The following is a 25623-nucleotide window of genomic DNA, read 5'->3' on the forward strand; positions in this document are numbered from 1 at the left end:
CGGGAAGAGGAAGGGCTCGATTTTCACCACCCTCTCGGCTTCTCCGTGCATATATGCATGCCGATCATCTGCTCAACTACAATAAACAAGCCGGTAATAAGCACAAAATATACGTTGTGCGCGTGCTACCTTTGCACGAAAGCATCCACCCACGAGTTCATAGACGCATATTTTTAATGAATGAATCACATTTTCTCGAAAGTATCGTCAACAGAAGATGCAGTAAAAAGATTTTAAGCGCTTGCGTCTGGTTCTTAAGTTTTCATTTTTTATGGAAAATGAAAGTTCAGGATTCATTATATAAACTCTCCAAACATCTACAGTCCAGAAATGAAGATAACATGGTTCAAATCATGCGGGTATTAACAAACAAAAGATTCTGCCTTTTTCATTAAGCATCATGAGCATGCAGAAATTGCAGTATAGCCTTTCTGTTAAATTCTACAAATAAATTCCGATAAACCTTTCCATGTGGATCAACTTTCACAAACAATTGCAGTGGCGCATATCTCATCATCCAGCAACTGGGAGCTCCTCGACATTCCCATGCACTATGCTGAAAAAAATAATAGTTTCGCTCTACTGTTGTCGTTGGATGAGGGCTGGTATCTGTGGAAAAGCACAAAAGATCACGTTCAAAGCAATGCCATGATTAAAGTAACAATTCATGCAATAAAATGATAAGCACATTATCAATGAAATGTAGTTTTAACATTATCACCACATAAAGACAACTGATACCATCACAACATTCAAGGCAGCAATATATATCCAGACTCCAGAGAGATGCATGTGTATAGCAAAACAGTCCAAAGATGCCTTGTGCTTTCAGATCCAAGCTAAGAACTGTGCCGTAAAGGCAGATAGTTGCTCGCTTGAGGCACATGCAGTTGCTAATGGCAACTCTCTTTCGAACAAAAGGAATTTATCCTCAAGGAATGCACAAAGAAAGTTTTAACAATTTGCTAATCTGCCTATTTGCAGTAGGGATTCATGTAGGTCATAATAGCCCCTACATCCTAGGATTGAATAGTGTAACAATTCAACCACTAATGGCTAAAATAAAACCACCGCACTGTACCTTCACAAAGAACACTTCTACACAAGTTCCAAGGGGTTCTACAAGTCACAAGGTTTTGAGCACTGATTTAAATTAATTGTAATGACTATTACACAAGAGCACATGGCAAGCATGTGGTGGAAATAAGTGGATTGCAACATGAATCTTCAGATGTGTAAATGACATGTTAATTTACAAAACCAAGCTTCACGATCAGTTGATCAGAAAACCCGTTTTAACAACGTTCCGGATATCAAAATGTAGACTCTAAGCAAAAATGCAAAATTCAAGAGGTTAATGGAAGTGCTACCATATTTTTTAGTTATTTGTGTACTAAATCATGAGGGACTTACTCATATTACATTTCATTGTTTTTTTTTAAATAATTTGAATTTCAAACTAGCCAGTTTCATATGCAAGCTGAATTTTATGAGGCTGTAAGTAATTTTCCTCACAAATACAAATACATTAAGGGCCTTGTCCATAAATTGTTAGCTATCAAGTGCTTCTTCACAAAAAGGGTAGAAATGCATGGACCAAGTGACATATGAAGACCTTAAGGTTTAGGTAATAAAACAACATAAATTTTCAAACTATTGAAATCCTTCCAAATGTATAGGGAAATGATTCATATTGTTTGGGGCTTTTGAGAAACTATTAAAGTTCCAGGAACTTATAACATCTTCCCCTAAAAATGAATCAGGACCATCATGACATTTCAAGAAAGCCCTCTGAATCATGTGAATCCATGAAAATACAGAGGTAGAAAAACTACAAATTGTACAACTCAAAAACTTATATAAACCCCAAGTCCAAAAAGATTAACTAGTGTTGATTTTATAGGAATAATATCCGTGTGATATATAACCAATACCATGACCTTATCGCCTTTCCCAACTATTTAGAGTCGGCTTTATGGATCCTCATTCGCCAAATATTTCCTATTTGGAACCACATCTGGTGTTATTATGAATTTCTCTATATCCTTCCTCGTAACCTCCATCCATATTACCTTTAGATAGGGCTGTTAATGAGCTGAGCTGCTCGGGCTCGGCTCGGGCTCGGCTCGGTAAAAGCTCGGCTCGGTAGTCAAACGAGCTCGAGCCCGAGCCCAATATGAGGCTCGTTTACACTCGAGCCCAAGCCTGAGCTCGAGCCTGAGCAGCTCACGAGCCCAAACAAGCTCTAGTCTTCCACTGAAAAATCTTATTTTAGCACCATAATTCATAAAAATCTAATCATATAGAGAAAAATAGCTTGTTATCGAGCCCGAGCCGGAGCTCGAGCCCGATTACGAGCCCGATTACGAGCCCGAGCTCGGGCTCGTTCTAGAGCTTGTAATTGAAACGAGCTTTACAAGCTCAAGCCCGAGCCTTTGCTTTGCCAAGCAAGACCGAGCTCGAGCCCCAAATAGAGCTCGTTACTGAGCCCGAGCCCGAGCCCGAGCCTGAGCTTCTATGAAACGAGCCGAGCCAAGCTCTCCCAGGCTTGGGCTCGGCTCGGCTCGTTGACAGCCCTACCTTTAGATCTTCCCCTTCTTTCCTTACCACCTTCAAAAATACCTCTCCTTACTTAAGCCTTACTTAAGCCTCTACAAATCTCTGTTGTACATATCTATACCATCTCAATTGATTTCCATCATTGTCCTTAATTTGTGCAACTCCTATAGCTCTTCTGATATATTTATTTATAATCCATGTCATGTATATCAGATTTATTTTATTCAACCGGTTCGTAGACACATAATTCAAAGATCTTTTAAAACTCAAATCCTGCCATGAAAATCCAATGACAACAAATTGAATCCATAGTACCATGGTTAAAATCCATAAGTAAATATAGCTTATGAGATATTGTGTGGTGGCTTCCCAAGACATCATACAAAAGCTTGGCCAAGAGTACCTCTACCCCACAAAATCCTAAACTGTTCATAAGTTTCTTGGGTATTAAAGATGCCACAGCTTCATGCTAAAGGCACTGTACCACAAATTGCCCAGCAACATTCATCCAGCCAGATGATAAGAATTTTAAGTTACAAATCTTAGAGTATAGCAGCATGTTGCTTTTATCATCCATTCCAATGATGCAATATGAAGATCCTCATAGAGTCATGCCATCTGTATCCCACATATGTTTGGTATTAATCCTTGCAAACTTTACACATCGTTATCGCATCGTCTGGTTTCACACGCATGTTGATCAAATACCAAGCAATCAAAAGCAAGGGTAAAATTTCACGATCTTATTAAAACAGGGAATTATACTCTGGTCCTTGGAATGAAACCAGACCATGTTTTAACAATAGCCACTTCAAAAGCTTCAACAAAGTCCAAGTTCTTATGAATGATGATAAAACTGGTGATGATCTATTAGATTTCAATGCAACAGCATACGTATCACCCACTTTCTCAATCTTAAAGAGAAAAATTTATTAACAATTACTTCAGTATTAAATATGTGCATTTGCGCAGACATCCTAACTATTAAAGTAGGGATAAGTAGGGATAAGAAAGATGCAATCATAAAAAGTCATTAACAATATTTTATATTAACATGCGCATATGTGCATACATCCTAATTATTAAATTAAAGATTCAAAAAAGATGAGCACCATCATACAACAATTTAAAATTCTGATGGATCACTACTTGATCTTTAAATCAGCCCCTTACATATAGGTTTTGTTGTTAAAAGGTTAAGAAGAGGGTAAATGAGAGGTAAAATAGCACATGCTAATTGAGAGTTAAAGTTTGAAATCATCGTGAGGTTTGAAAGATGCCGTGAAATATCTAGGAATAGAATACGGAGATGAGGATAACCTACAATGAAATTCCCGCCAGTTGGTCTGTGCAATTCCATATGGACAGACCCACAATTTGGGTCATTATGACTTGCATCATGATGTAGCATACAATTTATGCAACCTTGGATAACATTTCATCATGCTGAAAGAAGGACATAGTCATATTGTTCCCCCACACCTTTCTAATTAGCCAAGCAACCCATGCTATGTAGTATCTGATGCCATTTTACATGTCCAAGGTTTTATAGCCTGGTTTTAAGGCCATCCTTCAAAATGTCTCTGGAATTATTCCTTTATGAGCTATACCCACAAGCCAAGTGTCAAAAGGAATTTTTATAATCCATTTCCACTTCAAAAGGAACAGATTTTACAAGGGAAAAAATATACAGTTATAGAACTTTATTGGAAGCATTTCATCCTACAACTAGGAGAACTTTAAATACAGTACAGAGGATGGATTTTAGATGAACCAAGAAAAGCATGCACAAATGGGTTCAATAAGCTATAAGCTGGATCGGCAAAAAAACAAATATGTTCTGAACAGGATTACTCATGGAACAAAGGAATCTAGCTAGATTTATAATGCATCATTCACATAAGAGTCAAATTTGAGCCCAGCAAGCTTAATTTGTTTTATCATTGCAAGCAAACCCCTTCCTTTTTCATAGTCAGACAACAACTCATTGTTTGAATTTTAAATACATATTTATTTGTGATATAATTAAGTATAAACAAAACAAGAGAAAACAAATTATATGGTTAATGACATGTTTCTAGAAAACATTTAGAAGAAAAAATGTTGGCTTACTGAACGTGATATCTTCAACACAGTTATCATGAATAAGTGAATAATCAAATAAAATCAATCTCAAGAAACTTCACAAGAGGTAAGCAATTAACCTCAACACCATGAGGGCCTATCCGATTGCGAGATATAAAATTCAGTACAAGCGAAGCAAATTCCTCAGGGACATCTTCCTGCAATAAAAAGAGTTGAAGTGAACAAAAAAAGAAAAAGAAAAAAGTGAGAAAATTCTGTGACATTTATGTAACACATACTCATGCACAGTTTGTGCCATCAGTTATTGTACACAGGGCGTATTGACTAATATGAGTGCAAAATTGGATCACTACCTTGCATTACTAGATTTAGTATATCATTGCTACCTTTGGCACTGTGCTCTTAGATAACGTGGTATCAAAGTCACAGAACACCTTCTTGGGCTCTTCATGATAACTTCAAGAACCATTATGAGAATTGCTCATCCTTTGCCAATCCCCTTATAACATACAACTGCCATCTATCATCAAATTCTATTAACCTAATGCTCATGACATTGAAAATCTTAACATGTTCTGACCAAAGCATAGGGATTTAGTTTGATATCACTCGAGTTTAATCGACATTTGAGTATAAAAAACACGGCCCATAAACCAACATGAATATTTCTATCGAGCTTCCCTCCCTATTGGTGAATAGCAAACAAAATCACAATCTCAAGTTCCCTCAACGCTATGAGCATTAACACCTATAGAGGAGCATCAGCAACACCCCCCCCCCTCTTTCTCTCTCCCTCTCTTTCATTACATCTTTAGTGACCATACACCATTTTTTTTAAAGTGCACCAACTCCTTCATTCTTCAGCTGAGTATACTACTCATTTATAACCAGTCGTACCTTTTCTTTTTTTTTCCATTTTAATTGTGTTCTTTTGCTTCCAAATCACCAAATGTTCTTTTGCTTCCAAATCACCAGAAGGCACTGTGATTCAATAGTTTCCTTCATAAATTTGAACCTCAAAGGTTTTCCTCGGATTTAGATATTAAAATCATGCTACTTTAGTCTGGTTAAGCTAGATTTTATTGCTCCCCTTCTGTCTTCCCAAAATATTTCTTCCTTCAGAGACTTAATAGACGTGTAATTATTTTAGCATAGAAAGCGCAATTTTCCTACTCTTACCTAGACTTGTCTTTAACCATCCACTTCTATTGAGCTCTATGTCCATTTTGCTTCTTCAGCTTCCACCTTTTTTAAGTTTTTTTGTTTTTTGGAGGCCCTCTGTTCATTGGCTTGACCCACCATGGAAACTTAATTTATGAAATTTTTGCATACCCACCATGTGTTACTCTGGCCACTGCTTTCTTCCTATGTCTAGCTTCTTTAGAGAAACTTCCTATGTCTTGTTGTTGCCCACCAGAACCCATACTCAAAACAATGATGCTTGTTCAAAATTTTCCCTTCTCAATTATTTTTACTTGCTAGTGGAGCAATCAGGACACAAAGTTCACAATCATTCACCTGACTATAAGAGATGTCACTTGTGCGTCACCTTAATGACCAAAACTAAAACCCAACCCTCATGCATCATCAGATATGAGTTTGGTTATCTGGATCCTTCAATCAATCATCTATTGATATATTTTATTAGTCTCACCACTCATGGACTCATCCATCTTTCCTCAAAATCCTACTATCAAGTAGCTCATGTGACAATCTATTTTCTAGTTACTTTGACTTTTATCCAGCTAAAAATGGCGCAATTATCAGAAGAGATCATAAACATGCATGCCAGAATCGCATAAGAAGCAAGAATGTGATCATATTCCTCTGATACCTCCATTTGACCCAGGTTGATCTCCCTAAGTTCACCAAGGTTTATGATTGCTCAGCTTGAGGAGCACCTACACCAGACCCACCAAAGGTAGTTTCAGAATGATGTCAAAGCTTATACTACCTTACTGTCAGCCGAATTTTCTTCCATATGCTTTTGCACATCACACGAAGTCATTAGATCCTTCTACCCTTAAATGTTCCTTTCTTTGTTCTTCCTTCTTACAAATTTAACCATAGTTAATTTCACTTTCCCAATATATCTCGTAAACATGCTACCCTTCCTCAGATATTATCACACTAAATTTATTGGCAGTCATTTGGCACCTCTTCAAGTTATAAACTTTTCAAGAATCTAATTTCTGTTAGACAGCTAACAATCCATGCATCGGCCAAAAATCCAAACAAGGTGTATATTTTTGTGCTGCAAGATGCACTGCAGAGCAACCTCATGCTTTTTTCCCTTTGCTTTTCTTTTCATTTCTCCCAATATATGCATCCATGTTTTAGTTGCCCTTCACTTGTGGGAGATTAGGACTACCATCAAGGTGGCATCTATAGATGTAAACTTCTTTGTTTTATTTTGATGTCTTGGGTGATGATATTGTCCAAGGCTGCAAGATAACAAGGTACTTCCCCCTCTCAATTTAATTCCATAAACATGTGTTCTTAAAAAGGCAATTGCACATTCGTTCATTTTAATTCAGTGAATATGCTTCTTTATTCCTTTGCTTGGGGGCAAGGTATATCAATTATCTCGGTAAGTGGCCAAGATCTCAATTTATCTTGGCCAATATTGTATACAGGTAAATTTGGAGGAAATTAAGATTTTCCAAAATTTCAGCTTATTTTTTAGGGCCCATATACTGGAATCTCGGCGATGTAGTGAATCTGAGATTAAAAACTATATCCAAGCATCGTTCAAGATTAATTAATTAAGAAATCAATTTAAAGAAGTAAAAAATGATTAAAAAAATATCAGCCATTATGAGTATGTCATATCTGTTGATATCTTAGATTTTATCTATTTATGTCGGCCAAGATAAAGGGCCAAAACTTTATATGTATTATATAGGAGGGTGCCTGACAGCGGTACAAGCCGAGATCACGATCGAGATGAAAATCTTGCTCAAGATATGCCGTCTTGGTATCAAGCCTTATATTGGTGTCACACTGTCACTGTGTCGGTATGCGGGCTGACCATGTATCGGACCAACCGGTATGGTACTATATGCTCTATACCATACGGTTCGATACGGTATCACATACCATGATCTTGCTTGTGGGTGCTCTACATCGTTGGCTGTGCATTCTTCATTCTCCTTCCTTTCAATGAGCACAATAAAGATCTGCCCTTAATTTGCTAGGTATCCCCAATATACATGTGACAAAGTAGATTGAGTCTTCTATTAATAGCAAGCACCCCTCAAAAAATCTACAAGCACCATACGAGTGAAAAGACATCCCAAACCTTATATTATTATGTGCAGTCCATGCGGCACGCTAGGTCATCAATGTTTCTTTTGTTTGCTTTAAGCTTGTTTACACGTTCCTCGAAGTTCAAACCTATAATGAACCAATACATGCTCCCGTTTGTGACATTGTTGGAGCTTCAGATCAACAATAATAACACACTATTTGAAGCTTCATAAACTTACTAGAGTTGACCTTAACCAACGATCCCCTTGATCTGCATTCTGCTGCTATTTTTTGAGTCTTCTTGATTTACTTGTCTCTGAAGAGCAGAAGGCAAGACATAGAGTTAAATGACTGAATTAAATATTGTTTGATGGCTCACATTGTTATGGAGGTTATTTCGCTTAGTCTACCTCCAATATAGACATCACATTGGCTCCTATTCCTCCCCATTGATAATCTAAACAAATGACAAATGATTCATCTTCCCATGAGATTTAGAAACACAATGACATTTATAACCACTTCTTCATTTACCTCCATCATTTACACATCACAATATTAGTTAACTGGCTGATTGTGTACTTTTCACACTGACCACACCACTTGTGAAACTCCATGAGTTCAGCAGTATTTCAAAAGTAATATTATCATGCATGGTTAGTATGCAATCATAAAGAGGAGTGACATATGTGAGGGGGGGTTATGACACATTATGTATGATTTGAGATAAGTGCCCCTAGTGATGGATCTATTGCAATGTTGCAATCTTCAATACTTGAAACGTAATAATCTAATGAAAGAACCAGGAAGAAACTGGATTACCTGTATAGCATGTCCAGTGTGGCGGACAACCACCATTTGAAACTTGCCTTGCATTTGACCAATTGTAAGAAGTCTGTTGCAACATAGTCCAATCAATCTCTAGATGCAAATTTTTACACCTTACCTAAGCTTCAGTAGATCTACAAATGGTAACATGTTGTCTTCAAAAGAATACAAGCATTTTGCTAACTCAACCACATTAGCTATAGTATGTGAATGCATACAGTAAACAATTGTGTGAGTATAAGAATTGTAGTACTAGTATATGAAACCTTCTATGAAGTCACATGTCTATGCATGTGCTTATTATTCGAATGTCCAGCAGAAAAGAATTTTCATTTTATGAATTTTTATTTATGAAATTTTTTTTCCAGCAAAAGGCATCCATATCCTTTTAAGAATACATATATATATATATATATATATATATATATATATATATATATATAGTCCTCCTGCCCTCGAACGAGAAAGAGGAACTTACTTCTCTTCTATTTTTTTCTTTATTCCTTAATTAAAGGGCTACGGCTTTCACGGGCAATCCTTCTTTCAGTAGTGCTCAACACCAAGGGGCTGCTTTTCTGTCGCTTCTTTCAAAGTGCGATTTTAAATTATACTATCATTAACATGGCAAGAATATTTTAAGACTTTACAGAGCTATGTGAACCTTACATTGTCAATCAAGATGTTGAGTTTCTTGACAACATCATATCAAGTATCCTTGCAATAAATATAGGCTATAGCTTAGTAGCCTAAAACGGGTGCCAAAGGGAGTGCGGATACATGGAAGCATCAAGGTTTTAAAAAAATATGTGGAAGTATCTAAGACGTTTTCATACAAAAATATAACATTTTAAATGTAAAATTTATATACATCAAAAAATATAATTAGTATTAGCAAACCTCCCTATTTCCCCACAAAAATATCCCCATTTCTCCAATCCAACCTGCCATTGGACCCCATTCTCCCCAATTGCTCTCCCCCCAAGAAAACACAAGGACCCATGCTTTCTAGCCATGTCACTGATCCACACCAACCCATCCACACTGTTCATCCCAAATCCAACAACCATTACCACCTCACACATGAACAACCATCTCCTTCCACCAAAATCCAAAACTTGAATCCCCCTCAAATCTCACCCCCCGCCCCCAGAAAGTATCATGACCCTAGAGTCTACAACCCTCCCATGACAATCTCCTTGACCCACTGGCTCGTCCTCAGTACTCCAAAAGATTCCCAAGCTCATCCTCGATTTCAACACCCGCTACCTCCCCAACTTCATTCGTTGGGCACCCACCACAGCCAATCTACCCTCGATGACCACAACCGCACTTCCCCCTCCTTTTGCTAAAAACAATGAGGAAGGATGGGACTTGCAGAGTCAGGGCCACCTCAAGCTCCAGGATTCCTCTCTCCTTCCCGTGAGCTGAAGTGAGGAGCCATATGGTCAATTGCCACGACTGCCCTCCTCTCCACCAATAAAGGCCTTCAAGAATACCAAGGGACACAAGGAGGTAAGCCTACAGCTAGCTTCCTTCGATCTCTCTTTACTTCTGTTTATCTATCTATATCTCAAATGATAGTTTCTTGATGGATTTTGCTAGTTGCAATTAACAGATGGATCTTGGTGGGGAATCATGCAGTGCTCCTCCCTTTTGATGGAATCTTCTCCTGCCTTCTCCCCTCTCCCTCTTGGATCTGCATTTCGAGATTCTAGAACCACGCTTCCTCGCCAAATGCAATTCAAAAATGAGGAAATGTGGTTCTAGGGCAGGTTCAAGAGCGGAGGTAGGCATTTGCTGCCACTAAAGGCTACAGGAATGTTCAAGTAAACCACCACTATCTCACATGCAATATTTGGCACCTTATTTCTTGCTCATGATAAGCCAAGGCATTATCAAGAATATGACACATCCTAGACATATTAATCCTTCTACAGAACTCGAGTAGGTCCACAAAATAAAGTTCAGAGATGGGTGAAAAGTATATAATGCTACTGTAATAGTTATTCTCAACCAATGTGTCAAATTTTGACAAATGGTATCTATCCTTATAATGGTAGATCACTATGATGTTCTCAAGCATAAGATTTTCATCACAAATTCAGGAAATGAACAGACTTATGATACTGGAAATGATATGTGAGTCAAGCACACTTTGTTTTACAATGAATGAAGATGGCCCACACAACAGGAATTGGGTGTAACTAAATCAGCTGTTCCATTTTTTAAGGTTTTTGTCAAATATGCAGTGTGTAGGACAGTAGGAGCGAGTTTTGGATTGGGGTAGCTCATGCAATCAGGTTTCGGGATCTATAGACGGTATGAGAAGATGCCTTCTGCAATTTTGTCTCTTGTGACTTTTGCTAGATTATTATATTATAGGTGTACAAAGCACACAATTGGCACATGGCCATTTATCTCCTTTTGTGTGATACTGGTGGTGGTGGCTGTTGTGGGGGGGGAGGGGGGGGGGGGGTGTGGAGGATAGAGAGTAAGTTTCTATTTCAAAAATAAAAGGCTACAATATCTTCACCTGTAAAATCTCAAATGTCTTCAGAAATTTCTCCCAGTTACGGGGTTGCATTGCAAGTAAAGAGAGTTTGTCTGGGATGGCTTCTTAACTGGCAATGCGAAAATGTAGGCTTTTGGAAGGAGGTAAATGTGAAGTGCCATTTTCTTAAAAAACACTTTATCATATTAATGAAAGGGGTATCAAAATGACTGCTCTACCCTAAAGCTGCACGATGTGCAACACTACCTAATAACACAAGATATTTAAATTATCAGCAGCATCCCTCAAGCTAAGTGTAGAGGGAAATGAAAGCTTTGCACAAAGACACCATACAAGATAACAAACCCTTTGGGAAAAATGTTAACCACTTCTTGCGAGGAGGAATAGGGCACAGTGATTCAAGTGCATGGATCTTCAAGCAAACAAAGTGATCAAATGAGATTATTATGGTACTTGTCCCAAAAGTAAGGAGGCATTCACCAATTTCAGATAGATGAGACAAAACCATAAAAGTTCTCAACCTGGAAGTAATCATGACATTGTGCCTTGTCCATTTGCTTGATCTAACAGTCTCTATTCACAGTGAGATATGTGATGCGAAAGTAACCAAGATGAAACAACAGCCAATGAAGATAATACATGTATTAAGGTTGTTTGACAGAGTATATCAGTGAAAGCAGAGAATTTTAAGAAGGAAAACAGTTGTTTAGGGGGGAAATGAAAAGTAGTTCTTTGTATTACATTTTGTCAGTTGCATTTTACTACAAAGAGATTAGGCCATGGGCGAATAAAGAACTGAGAAGTTCATCAATATGTCAGTAATAATTTAATATCAAAACATGTGAAGGTAGAATATTATGCATTAGCAATAACATTTTGATACATAGCAGGATGGTCAACATTATCTTCAATAGCAGATGCCTATGTAAATATATGTCTGTATGATTTCATTTTCAAACAATGTAGAAGTTTTGATATATATTTTTCTTTCCTGTGCAGCTCATCATATCTCTTACTTCTTTTAGCTCAGGTAATTCAGCCTATAACAAAGATAAAGTAGGATCTTGGGACAAAATGACCCAATCCAAGGCAAACCATTCTGAACCAGACTCATATATTAATTTCTCAAAACAAGAAATGGAACTGGACCCAACCTAACCCATACGATAAATTCTGATTAGAATTCTTACCCTGAGTGCTGCCCAAAAAGAAACTGAAACAATCACAACTCAAAACAACCAAATCAGATCATTTCAGGTTACAAAGTAGAGCCAAAACTACCAATCATAATGTGTCATCTAGTATAGTATAATATATAATAGTCTAATCTAGTTACTGTATTATAAACGATAATTAATACTATAATATAATATCAATTCATATAATTATAACATAATTTTATTCCAGTAATCGATTGGTATTGATAATAACTATATTATAATTACATTATTATATTATAACTAAATAAAATATTATCATATTCCTATATGATATTATGAAAATTATTATTTATAATACAATTATAATAGTACAATATATTATATTAATAATATACTCAAATCAACTAAGCCTTAATCCCAAATTAATTGGGGTCAGCTATATTATATTAATAATTTAATGTATTATAATGCAATACAATATAATATAAGTATATAATATAATATAGTGTAATGTAATATAAGATGCCATATAGAAATATAATACTAATGTAGTATAATGCATGATAGTATAATATAGCATATTGTACTATAAAATATAATTAATATTATAATATGATATTAATTCATATAATGATAACATAATTTTATTTCAGAAATTGATTAATATTGATAATAGCTATATTACAAAAATTATTATCATATACTTTTAGTAATAATAGTATATTTCTAGATCATCATATTATAATTATATTATTATATTTAATATAATTATATAATATTATGATATTACTGTAGGATATTATGATAATTATTATTTTTTATCATATAAGAACGTTCGTGATAATCTTTTATTGTTATAATCATAATACCTTTTATTATTATTTTGATTCACTGCCACTTTTAAGTGCATCTCTTAATGCCACAAAAGGGCCTTAGGGCGCAACTTAGTTGCCTGCATCTGGGCCACTCGTAGGCAACCAAACACCTACATCTTTTCACCTGCAACTCGGTTGCAGCATCTGACGCCTAGATGCGAGCAAGCAAATATATGATCTGCTTCCAAATTCATGATATTTCATACGTCTGCAGAACTTGCACAGCTATCAATTGGTTAAATTACATATTTACTCTAATTTTTGAGTTAAAAATCAGGAAAAAGGACTGACTGTAAAGTGCAAATCCCATACAAACCTAGTTATAGGAAATTCCTACAATCAGGATATATAGCAGATTTCTTGCCCATGAAAATTAGGCCCGCATACAACACACCAGGGTGGTTGGTTTTAAATGGAAAGAATCTTACCTAGTTTTTCATTTGACATATTAAAACATGCCACATACCCAAGTTGTACGAATCCTGCCATTGAGTGTGATGAGGACTTCAAAAATAGGCGAACATTTAATCAATCAGAATTACCAGTTTAAAGGCAACACAAATTGGTAGAAATGCCATAAAAGATTGACATAAGTTTGCATGCTGGTAAAGTAAATTATGGCCACTAAAATTTAATATTTTGACATGGTTCCCTTCATGCAAGTTGGTAGAGAGAACCTGTCTAATCTGTCCGTTCCTGCTAATAGTAAGAGCTTTGGCACTGAGCACGATAAGAACTTCTCTGAGAGGCCCTCATACCTGGCAATATGTAATGATTATATTTAAAAGTATTAAAAACCATGACAGCTAAACTTTGTAGGCAAGGAAATGTTTAAAAACCAAAAGGCATTCTGAGTGTCAGAACACCACCATATAAAGAAATGGAAGAAATTGAATTATTCTCTTGCCTCTTATAGTTACATGCTCCAAGAATACAGTTTTCACAATTTTATGGCAATTAGTTAGCACTTCATCCTTTCTTTCTCCTTTTATCATGCAAGTGTAATATTTTCAAATTAAGCTACAGAATTTAGGTTTCTGGATCACAAAGTCAAATGGCCATAGACAAAAAGAAGCACTAATAACATCATATCAACCCAAAAGTTACCAAATTATACCACAAGTGAAAATGATATACCTACCAGCCTTTCCAGTATTTCTCTGTTTCTTCCAGAGAAGTGCGATATGTAAAACTGCAAATAAATATTTAGTCAGAAACATTCACTTTAGATACAAAAGCAGACCACATGAATAAGTACGGTCATTGGTAAAATTCTACTGTAAACATGCATGAGTGCATGAGATTAAGATGCAGACGAACAAAATCAAAAAGGTAACCATTGATTGTAAAACATGCTTGTGCTCACCATTTCTTTGCATTATCATATTTTAACGTTGATGGGATAGATATACGGGCAGATTCAACATTTCTTAATGGGCCTCCTCTGACACTCCACTCAACCTGTGAAAATTTTAGAACTTCAATGCATCAAACATAGTCCTTTCTAATTCAATGTTTGTGCATGGCAATCTTTAAATGAAGTAGAAATTATTTTCCTTATTTGTAGTCTTTCAACAACACCATGTGAACTCCAATAAAGGATAAATCAATAAAGCAATACTGTTTCTATCATTGGTGACCAGGGTGTGTAGGTATTAGGTGGGCCTCAGAACACTTCAGCAACTCATCCAGACCACTATATAAAATAATATGTAACATACAGTTATATACATGTAGATAAACATACATTATACATACACTTACAAACAAACGCACACATATATGTTCATAAAAGTAAATATAGACATAAAAGGAGGTAAAACATAAGATTGATGCAAAAGATTAACCAAATGGCACAAAAGGAATAAAAATAACTTTTTTTAAGTATTAGAGAAGTGATTCTATATTTCTTTTAGAAACTCTTACTTAAGCTCAGCCTCCAGCAAGACAACCTAGCTATGCAGTCTCAAACATTTGAAAAGATACGATCATGATATACTTAAGTACGACTTACATATTGATAATGCAAATTACAATTTATCTCCAAGCTGTGAATAATTTTAGGGAATCGTACTATATGTTCACCACATATGCATTCAGGCATGTTAAAGCATCAGCTTATTGAAATTCTGAAAATATAAATGAAATATTTGGATAAAAAATGAGGGACTTTGGGTCAGCTGAAGGCAATAGGCTACGTCAATCACCTAGGGTTACTTAGGCAATTATTCTCAAGGAGTAACAACAATGAATATTAAGTTTGCTGTTAGAACTTTGTTGGGCAGCAGGAGTGCAATTTATTGGAATTCTGCGCTGTATTTCTAGTTGGTTAGATATATTCTTTCTCTGAAAATTGTGAACTTGGAGAGTTGTATTTCTAGTGGGATTTAGATGGGCTACAATGAACTCCTTTGTTGCACTTCTCTTGCTTCTTAATTTTCTTATAAAACATGATGTGCAGAGATATAACTCATGACGAGTGCATCAATTAGTCCTTTTAGGGCATGATGTCTCTCTATAGAATGTGCAAAAGCTAGTTACTGAATGTCAATTGGTTCGAAAATTAATGAAAACAAAATTGGCATAGGCTTTACTTTTAAGCAAGGAAGTGTAAACAAGGGAATAAATATTGGTGTTTCAAAATAGACAAGGAATGCATGCACAAGACTGTCATGTAGGAATTGAATGAGAACTAATAAGCTGGCTCGCCTCTATATTGACATGCTTGGGTAGGGCCAAGATGCGGTATACTAAATGAGATGACCTACCATCTAAGAAACTGCTAAACAACATAAGCTTGGAGGGTAACCATCATCTGGATGTGGTATTCATGATGCATAGTTAAACAAGCATTCATGATTGATCAAGCTACAGTTTTGCTGTTGTGGAAACAACTAATAAGCTCAATGGGAGAAGATAAGTACTAAAACTCAAGAAAAAAATAAAATTAACATTAATTAGGAAAGCAAATATTTTAGAATTCAGAAAAATGGGAATGATTAGCATGGACTATCAATATGTATTTTGTATCCTTACTATATAAAACACTAATGTCCTACCAAAAGACACTAACGAGGTCAATAGACTACCTAAAAAGGCATGAGAGTGCATATAATGCTGATGATGATGCCTTATTACATATCTACGTACCATATTATTAGGTGTGGCAAGCACCACTCCTAAACCTCCTGGCAAGGTACGCCATAGCGGTCTGAACTGGGCAGTACGAGGCATACCGTACCATACCGGTTCGATACCGGTACCTGGTATGGGTGGTGTACTAACACTCAGTACGCCAAAAAAATTTCATACTATACCATACCGACATTATACTAGCGTGGCACCGGTATGGGTCCAGTACCGAAACGGCAAACCTTGCCTCCTGGAATCAAAATGCTTTAAAGCTAACAGCAAGAATCAAGTCATTGTTAGAGCTGTTTCATAACCATCATGTTAGATGTAGGGATTCATATCTCCCAGCTGGTGTCATCCTTGACCTTCTCGTTATGATAATCTGTCACAGTTAAGGCATTAGGAACAAGCTCTGAGGAAACAGCACAAGAAATTTAGGTTTTCTGTTCCAAGATTACATCATCCACCAATCATATGACACTCTACATACTCTACACAGGTGCCCTATCCCAGTATGCTTCCAAGTTCCGACCGAGCTAGTGACTACTAAATGGGTATATTGCAATTCATATTTGTACTTCTACAAGACAAAAAATCTGTTATGTCATCTGATTGATAGAATAATTTAAAGTGTAACACTAATAAATGAAATAACTGGTGAAATACACAAATACCATAGTTGATTTCATGTAAAAGAGGTGCTTAAGAAATTAAATGTGTTTTCAAATTCTACCATGGCCTAACCATAAAATGAAGTATCATATCGTCATAACACAAAAATAATGGAGACACAGAATAACAAAAGAGCAGCATACAAATTCAATGAAAAATTTATGGGAAGCAGTTTCATATGTAATTCCAGAACTTCCAAGGGCATGGTACATACTGCTTTCTCGATGGTGGGGAAGTACTGCATTCGATTTGACAGGATTTTCTGCATATGGACCAATGATGCCATGGCTGTGCCCTGTTTTCAAAGTTTTTATCCTCATAAGATTGATTAAAAAATTAGAATGAAATAATAATAAATATTTTAAGCAGGAGATGAACCTCAACAACATCAACAACAACAAGGCCGTGCACATTAGCCATTGCTTTCGATGCAGCTACATGCACAGCCACAGAACCTCCCATGCTGCAAAACAGAATGCCACAAAAGAGCCATTTATTTTAAAGACAATATAAACTCCGTAAGTGCAAACATGATTGTCAATATTATATAGTTAAAAAGACCAAAAAGATAAGTCCAGTTCTCTTTTGTTCAGAAAGGACTAGCTAAATTACTACCTCACGGTAGCCTTACTCCTATGGTAAAGGGTTTTTCAGTCAGTCAATTCCCGCTGCCTACTAACCTAACACCTCCAAAATAGCATAGCGTTGTCCTATTTTATTTTATTTAGGAACTTTCGAAGACAAATGGAAGCATTTTACAGAAGCTAAGAATAAGCACAGATAGTGTTCATTCTCTGGATACCGCAGCATCATTGGTCTGAGAATACTGTCATTTCCAGCAGAGGAGCCCTTCTAGAAGGACTTCCTGAGATTTTTTCCAGTATTTCATGGTTTAAGGAATTTGTACGACCACTTTTGCATTTCTTTCTTTTTTTGACTTCTAATAAAATTTATTGCTTGCATAAAGAAAAGGTTCATCTGGAATATGAATTTCTTGCACATGTGAGCTTAAGTGGATAATCAAACTTATCAAAGGGATATTATGTTATTTATGGACCTTTCATATTGATGCATAGCCTTCCCAGTAAAACATCAAACATCACATCAGTTATATGCCAATTTAGGGTACAACGGGAAATTTACTGTTCTAGAGGTTTCCACTTGAGTTCTGATAATCATATGGGGGGAAAATGGACTTCAACTCTTGAGTTCTAGCGTCTCATGCTATCACAGGTGTCTGAAGCTTCAAATGGTAACTCACATTTCAGTGACGAAAAGCAAAAATACTGAAATTTACATGAAAAAAGCTTAATTAGTGCTATAGAAAAACTAAGTTTGATTTCATGTAAAATGAAGTTTAAAAAGAGTTTTGAAGGTATACGCCTGTAGCAGGAGGCTTTGACAGATCTACATTCAGTTAGATGATGCTCTTATGATTATTGTAAATGGGATTTGAAGCTTCCAGAAAGGAGTTAAACCATATCAACCTAATGTCTAGATTTGATTAAAATAAATAGTGAAGAATGATTCATAAATTCAACCTCCAAAGTAGTTCAACATGGCTTGGTGGCTACGGTTCATGTTATGAACGGAGACATGCATACACTACGGAATACGGAATTATTCTTCAATGTTGAAATCTCTCACATAAGTAAAATGCAATGCTTTATCTGTTGCATGCTCTCACTTTGTGCCCAAAATATTGCAAGATCCAGGTTCCCACTAAAAGGCAAATCCGAATTGTTTTTACAAAGCAGAAATTTGCATTGCATTTTTTTTGAACCAAATAAAAATTACCAAGTGCCATTCTCTTCATTAACAAGGTCAATGAATCAACCTAAGACAGATGGTGTCTTGAACAAACAAAATTGATGTTACTGCATCAATCAATTATTTCTGAGATCAAGAAAAGGCATCTTTTAAAATTGTTCAAAAGTGTCATGAAGAGAATGGTAGAGAGAAAAGTAGCGCATAAAATATATCCATTGAGAAGAAAATATTTAGCACTCTTTGCGCAATGGGAAGATCTGATGATATAGTAGGTTTAGACTACAGGAATGACAAAGGAACGGTATACATTCCTGCCCAACAATAAGAATTTTACATAGCATTTTAGGGCTGGCTTCATGTGTAAGACTGAATATATAGGCATTGCTAAATAGAGCTAAAAGCATTTCCAACAAGAAAGCAAACCATTATTTATAAGGAACCCAGTTTATATATTTTACATGAGAGCACTTATAGATACTACTCACAGAAGTCAAGAAGCATGGCATTCAATGAGCATTTGATGCAGCAATTGATTTATAAAGATCAGACAATATTAACAAACAAGAGGAAAACCTGTGGCCAACAAGTATAATTGCAGGTGGGGAATTTCCATATATTGTCTTCAAAACAGCCAAAACATCATTGGATAGAGTCTGTAAATTCAGATTGATTAATTCCATTTTCGAAGAACATACAGACATTCATTAAAAATTCAGATAAAGTGGATCGAACAAGATCTATAAGTAGAACAGATAAATAGAACAGCAGGAATAAAACCCAAAAAAAGTCAAACAAAGTTTATTAACTTATTCTCTTGCAATACACTAAGCTCATATGGACATACTTCAATAGATAAGTCCAGATCATTGTCAGTGGATGACTTTCCATGCCCTCGCAGGTCCATGGCAACAACCTGGGCCCTTTCCTTGATTTTACTTGCAGACAATGCAAAAGAGAGCCTGGAAAAAAGGAAGCTTAATTATGACAGAGTGAACTCAATATTTATATGATAACAAGAAAGACTTATTATTTCTCATATAAAATTTTATGTACGTCAGTACAATAGAGGGCATTGGGCATCTAAGTTACAGTTTCGCAGTTCAATAGAACACTTATAAAGAAAACAAGAGAAAAAACAGATTTAATGAGCCTGACTATTGATTTTCTATGAAAAGACATCAAATCTAATCCATGAGCGCGCTCGTAATTCCATCAGAAAGTTATCCTTTGATTCCGGAAACTACTTGACTAAATATTGTATCCCAAGAATAAATTATGTAGACCACGTTGTAGTAAGATAAATGCTCATTAACAGAGTGTTGATCAAAGACTAGCTTAGATTTGTTTGCAAAGACATCAAAGTTAGCCCTTAGAGGATTATCAGAAAAGAATTTGCAAGAGCAAGCCCAGTTAATGAGGTCAAGTTTGGTGGTTACTGCTAGTTTTTGAGCTTTGATGATATATGTCAAGTGATACAATTTACAATGTCCAAAAGAATCTGAAAGTGCAAGAAAGAAACAGAACCATACTTTGCACATCTTTGAAATTTATGCATCATTTCTGTGATAAAGTTATGCAGGGATAAGTATTCATGTACTGGACCATGTACCCTTTTCTCCCAAAGCTTGGTCAACACTCCCTTGAAGTGATGTTAGACTTGACACCCTTTGCTTGAATTGACAAGAAAACAAGGTAGAGTGATCTAGTGTCAGAGTAGACACATCAAGAAACTAAACTTTTGAAAAATTCAGGTAATATTGGCGAGCAATAATGAAGCCAAAAAATAATATTCATTGTTGCTCTACAACATGGAACAGATTAAGAATCCGTCACAAAAATTGATTATTCATTTGAGGTCACACTTGAACGTTTCCCATACAAGGTGAGAAAATCGAGTAGAATTGCAAAAACAGACAATCAACTTTTAAGGTAAGAAGATATACACAACTGCCTCACAGTAGGGTATTTTCACTCCTAGTTGCGAAATGATGACCTCCATGTTGCAGCCTTCCATCTGTAACAAACCACAGTTCTAGACTCCTGAAGTATAGGACCAGGTTACCAGTCAAAGACCAGAGTTTACTCTAATTATGCATCTTTAACCATCAATCGACAACCTCATGCAAATGGATTTGGAGGTTGAGCTTAGCTTTCGAGAATTGAACTATGATCAATATAGCCATCTGAAAAGTTGTATTTTAGGCTTTATGGTAGACATGGAAGTACCTATCAATTGAATAAGTTTGGATATCAACTGGAATGTAATTCTGATACAACTAAGTAAACAATGTAATACCCCCTTCTATACATCTATCAGCACTAAAAAATGTATTTAAGACAAAATATATTCAGTGGACATATATAATCACATAGGCTTTAATCTTGATTGGTCGATGAACATCACCATTCAAAATGAGAGCAGTGCTTAATGTATTGACTAAGGGCACAGTCCAGATGCAAAAAGTCCACTATCTGCCCCATACCTCTCAAGTGGGTGAAGGGGATAAGAAGGGGAAGCAGGGAGAGCAAGGAGACCATCAAGTTGCAAGCACGTAATGCCTGCAACTTTGAGATAGTAAATCCAAAAAAGGAAATTACATTATCCCTAAAATCTATGGATTTCAAATTCAAAGGCTCCCCTCAATTGGTCAACTTCTTCCTGCTTTGGACTCCTCTCCTTACTCCTTGTTAGGGTGCATGCTTGATATCTGTGGATAAGCAAAGCCAGCAACCAAACATAGCTTAAATGTCCATAGTCTAAATGTTGTGAATCATTTAATTAATTAAATATCACTTTAAGTTGTCATCTTTGGACCAATTTAACTATCTAAAGGAGTAAGAACTTCACAAATAATAAAATTTCATTGATGCTGAAATGTGACCTATGAACTTGTTAGTTAACCATGTAACAACCCAGTGGAAGCAGTAATCGTCAGTTTATATGGGAGGCAAAAGAAACACACCCACCCACACACACACACACACACAAACACATTGTGTGCAACATAGAAACCTGTAGTCTTTTAGCCAAAAACAAAATCAGGCATACCCTGAGTAGCCACCTCCATGTAGGCAAAAAACAACTGGCCCCTTTGATCCAGCCATGTAAACATGAAAGACCTAAACAATAAAATGGTGAAAAGAGACATCACGCAATGTTATACAAATCTTCATGCAATTAAGGAGCCAACAGAAACAGCGATGATAATTACAATGAAAATAATAGTAATAAGAATAGTCATAGATTATAAAGCCTACTCACATTATTTGTTTCTGGAATAGTTACATCTTCTTCTTTGTCAAAATAATCTGACCATTCTAAACGTGAATACTTTTCAAGTGAACTCCTGCATGTACATATGAGTATGGTGATATGTACCATAAGATCAAACAACAACCAAAACAAAGTGGATCACAAGCAGTCTTTAATGAGTTCTAACCCAGAAAAAGAATGCTCATTGAAATACATTCCAAGTAGTTTCAAGTTTCAACTGTTTGGCATACAACTCTAAACTGTTACATAGGAGTTTCAAGTAAGACAGAATCAGATGGAAAAGATTGGCAGGTTAAATTACAACCATATCAATTATGCCTTTACATATCAGTAGGTAATCCTTTAGTTACTGTAGCGGCCACTTCCATCAGTTATTTGTTTGCACCAGCTTTTTCCCATAACGGATGTATTCATAATAGGTACATCATCATCAAGAGACCAAGTTCCAGTCTTCTCTCATAGTTCAAAGTTCTGCAACAAGATATAAGAACTAAGATACACGCGGACAGCAGGTCATGCAAGGCTTGTCGATCAGTTGAGAAAATCCTACAGGTTTGGATAGCCTTGTATATTGCTGAAAAAATTTAGACATGCAAGAACACCTATCTTGAATAGTATTATATGTGGCCATTGATAGTATAATCATCAGCAATGAGGCCTGTAAAGCCAACAAACCAGCCAGGCAGTCACAATTCATTTTGCAATTTGTCAACAAATCATTTGCAAGACTGCCCATGTCGGGACCTAAAGTCTCTTCCCATTTGTTGAGAATCATATTTTGTAAGAAGATTACTAGTTAGCCATCAGAAAATTCTACCTAGGTATTGCACCAATAACAAAATCTCACACCTACTTCATGACAGTTCTGTCACCTTCAAGTATCTACAAGTAATACCATAAGACCTGGTTGATATTAATTTATGAATGATTTTCAACCATTGTTACTTTCAAGGCTATGTGCTTGGTCAATACAAGCTCATCAAATTCTCTCACAACTTCCATCCCAGTTTTCTAAAGTTGTCTTAGGTTCCTCCAAAACTTTTTTGCACATTCCAATAAAATCTTTATCGATCCTCCATCAACTATTCCTTTACTAACCCAACAAAAATACCTCTTTAATGTGTTCGTTTCCATCTCCACTTTTTTTCTAATGACACTATAGGTGTACCCTAAAATTCTCATGCGTGGTCCATTTTTGGCCAATATCCAACCTCAATTTTTCTGTAGGCTTTAGTATAGTGCAATCACACGATGTTCTGAAAGACTGAAGCTTTCTTGATTTCATAGACTCGAAAAGCATATTTTGCAGAAAGTATATCCTACAAACTTCAAACTCTTTTAAGCTTTAGAGATAGAAAAATTGTAGATACCTTCGTACTCAGATATTCCGAGTCCTACTAATTTTAATCAAGAGATAGGTGGAGTGTCAATAATAAGAACTAGTACTGTTGGAACCTTGCTAAGATGAAAGCATTTAGATATCAGAAAGAGCAGATAGATACATTTCAATGCATGCAGAATGGAATGAGCGAATACCACTCTGGTCATTGTTCTGTTGCCCACCAATTTAGACTCTAGCACAAATGAATCTCCCAAATTCTTGTCAATGACCCACACAAGTTCTCAGAGTCTCAACAATGAAGTCAATCCCGATATTCTCAAGATTCTCAGGTACCCAAGCTGTGTCGGTCGAGCTTTATTAGATAGAGGGATACATGCGCATGTACAAAATACATATGAGACCATTCTATTGCACTTTAAAAACTAGATGCATATTAAATTAGAACTCATTAATTCGGAATTAAACAAACCCACAACTAGGCACCTTTTCATTCCTGCATTAAACTTTGTGTTGCTTAGATATTGGGAAAACACATGAAATTATTGAGTGGGCAAGAGGAACCAAGAAATAGCGAACCAAGATTGCCGGATTGAGTTCTTCATTTTCATTTCCTCCCCCTCACGTTACCAACTTCTAAATAGAGGCTAACTAGCAAAGTCAAACGGTTCCCATACTTTTTTTTCCAAACAAAAAAATCAGTTGATAAACCAAAGAAGAAGAAACACAAGAAGAGATGAAAACAAGAGTCAGAAAACTCTTGATATGGTTTCCTATTTTTTATTGGGCAACAAAGTTTCTTGTAGCTATATTTTTCAAAGTAACAATACACCAAGGCACCGCATCCAAACCAGCTGACAATTCTTTCCCCATTTTCTTAATGGAACAAAGAACAACAAACAAAACCCTAGTTCGCATTTATAGCTTAATGATTTTTACTGAGAATCAACAGATTATATATTCCTTGTAATTGAGTGATTTAACCTCATCAAAAGCGGCTTTTCTTGCACAATTTATCCAATTATTGTGCAATCTCTAGCCATTTCTACAGTTTATGGTCCTCTTAAGGTGGCATAACAATTTGATCTGGACACACAACTCCCTTGAGGGGAAAAATCTTTTAACCCTTTTGCTTTCCCTATTTAACCGTAGGAATTCATCTAAACCTCACATCAAAGAAAGACTTTTGTCAAGATACATCAACGTTCCCCCGGACGTAATTTGCTGTATAAATTCCGACCAGAATGAATTCTTGATTTCTTTTTCAGAACACAACAGTGTACGCAACAATTACAGCAAGAAATAAACTTTGATTCGATCTTTAAAAACTTTACTTCCGATCAATGGAAAAGAGCTACCACAAGGATGAGGAACGATGAAATCTTTCTTACTGAGATGCTGGTCGAGGAGGGATGGAATCCGGAGAGAAAGCAGAAGGAGGTTGTCCTTCGGAACCCTCTTCTTGAAGCGGCGAAAGGTTCGAGGACTCCATGGCTTCTTTCTTGGGGGTTCGACGCCAAGGTCTTTCGTTCTTTCTGCGGAAGACGCCGGGTTCTTCGATGCCGGTGCTTCTGAAGAGAAGAATGCTTCGGCGAGACTCGCCGGGGGAAGAATGGGAAGAGAAAACGGGGTACGAGGAACCTTTATAGGACAAATTCCGAAAATCATGTTTAGGCTTATGTACTTAATTTGTCTTCGTTCTTAACATTTATTTTTAGAAAATTTATATTTTCTTTTTTTCTATTTTTTATTTTTTTTGCTTGGGCGGGTAGATCATACCTGACGAGTACCGATACACCCAATAAAATTAAAAAACAAAATACCTCAGAGTGCCACGGGCAGCTCCTCATCTCCAGCCCACAGGGTACTGCCAGAGTGACTGGCTATATAATCAGCCATCCAGTCTGCAGCTTCATTGGCTTCACGGAAAACATGTTTGACCTAGAAAGTCCATCCGTCCCTCACCAATACCTAGACGTCTCGGAGCAAAGGGTGGATGTAACCATTACCCTTTGGGGCCCCTCGAATCCAGCTGATGACCGTGGCTGAGTCTCCCTCTAGAATAATGGAACTGGCGCATAAAACACACTAGGCATGATGGAGGCCCGCCCAAGCGGCCCTTAGCTCTGCACCCGGAACTGAAATGTCGAAGAGTTGACTGCCCCCTG

At 36.4% G+C, this 25623-nt stretch overlaps 1 protein-coding gene across 6 annotated transcripts; it reads right to left on the reverse strand.

The window, feature by feature from the left end:
- Positions 1–360: 360 nt before the first annotated feature.
- LOC103711084 (uncharacterized) lies at positions 361–25108 on the reverse strand. Of its 6 annotated transcripts, XR_015972534.2 has the most exons (15): positions 24847–25108; positions 22105–22189; positions 21892–21962; positions 19687–19801; positions 19416–19495; positions 17451–17535; positions 17287–17367; positions 14635–14729; positions 14410–14460; positions 13946–14026; positions 8716–8788; positions 8133–8209; positions 7946–8040; positions 4764–4841; positions 361–609 (listed from the first exon to the last, which is right to left on the reverse strand). XR_015972534.2 is itself a non-coding variant. In XM_008797081.5 (13 exons), exons 1-13 carry the CDS (start codon positions 24945–24947, stop codon positions 580–582), a joined length of 1026 nt encoding a protein of 341 aa, XP_008795303.1. In that variant the 5' UTR covers positions 24948–25108; the 3' UTR covers positions 361–579. The 6 variants fall into 6 exon arrangements, 4 of the variants coding, with proteins under 4 accessions (XP_008795303.1, XP_088565699.1, XP_088565701.1 ...); XM_008797081.5 differs by lacking the exons at positions 7946–8040; positions 8133–8209; XR_015972535.1 differs by lacking the exons at positions 361–609; positions 7946–8040; positions 8133–8209 and adding an exon at positions 13697–13750 and having other exon boundaries at positions 4781–4841.
- Between the last annotated feature and the right edge of the window lie 515 nt (positions 25109–25623).

Source organism: Phoenix dactylifera, chromosome 13 (assembly GCF_051530095.1).
Source record: "Phoenix dactylifera cultivar Ajwa chromosome 13, Ajwa_hap1_PhDact_Kaust_v1.1, whole genome shotgun sequence".
In the NCBI taxonomy this organism is placed as follows: Eukaryota; Viridiplantae; Streptophyta; class Magnoliopsida; order Arecales; family Arecaceae; genus Phoenix; species Phoenix dactylifera.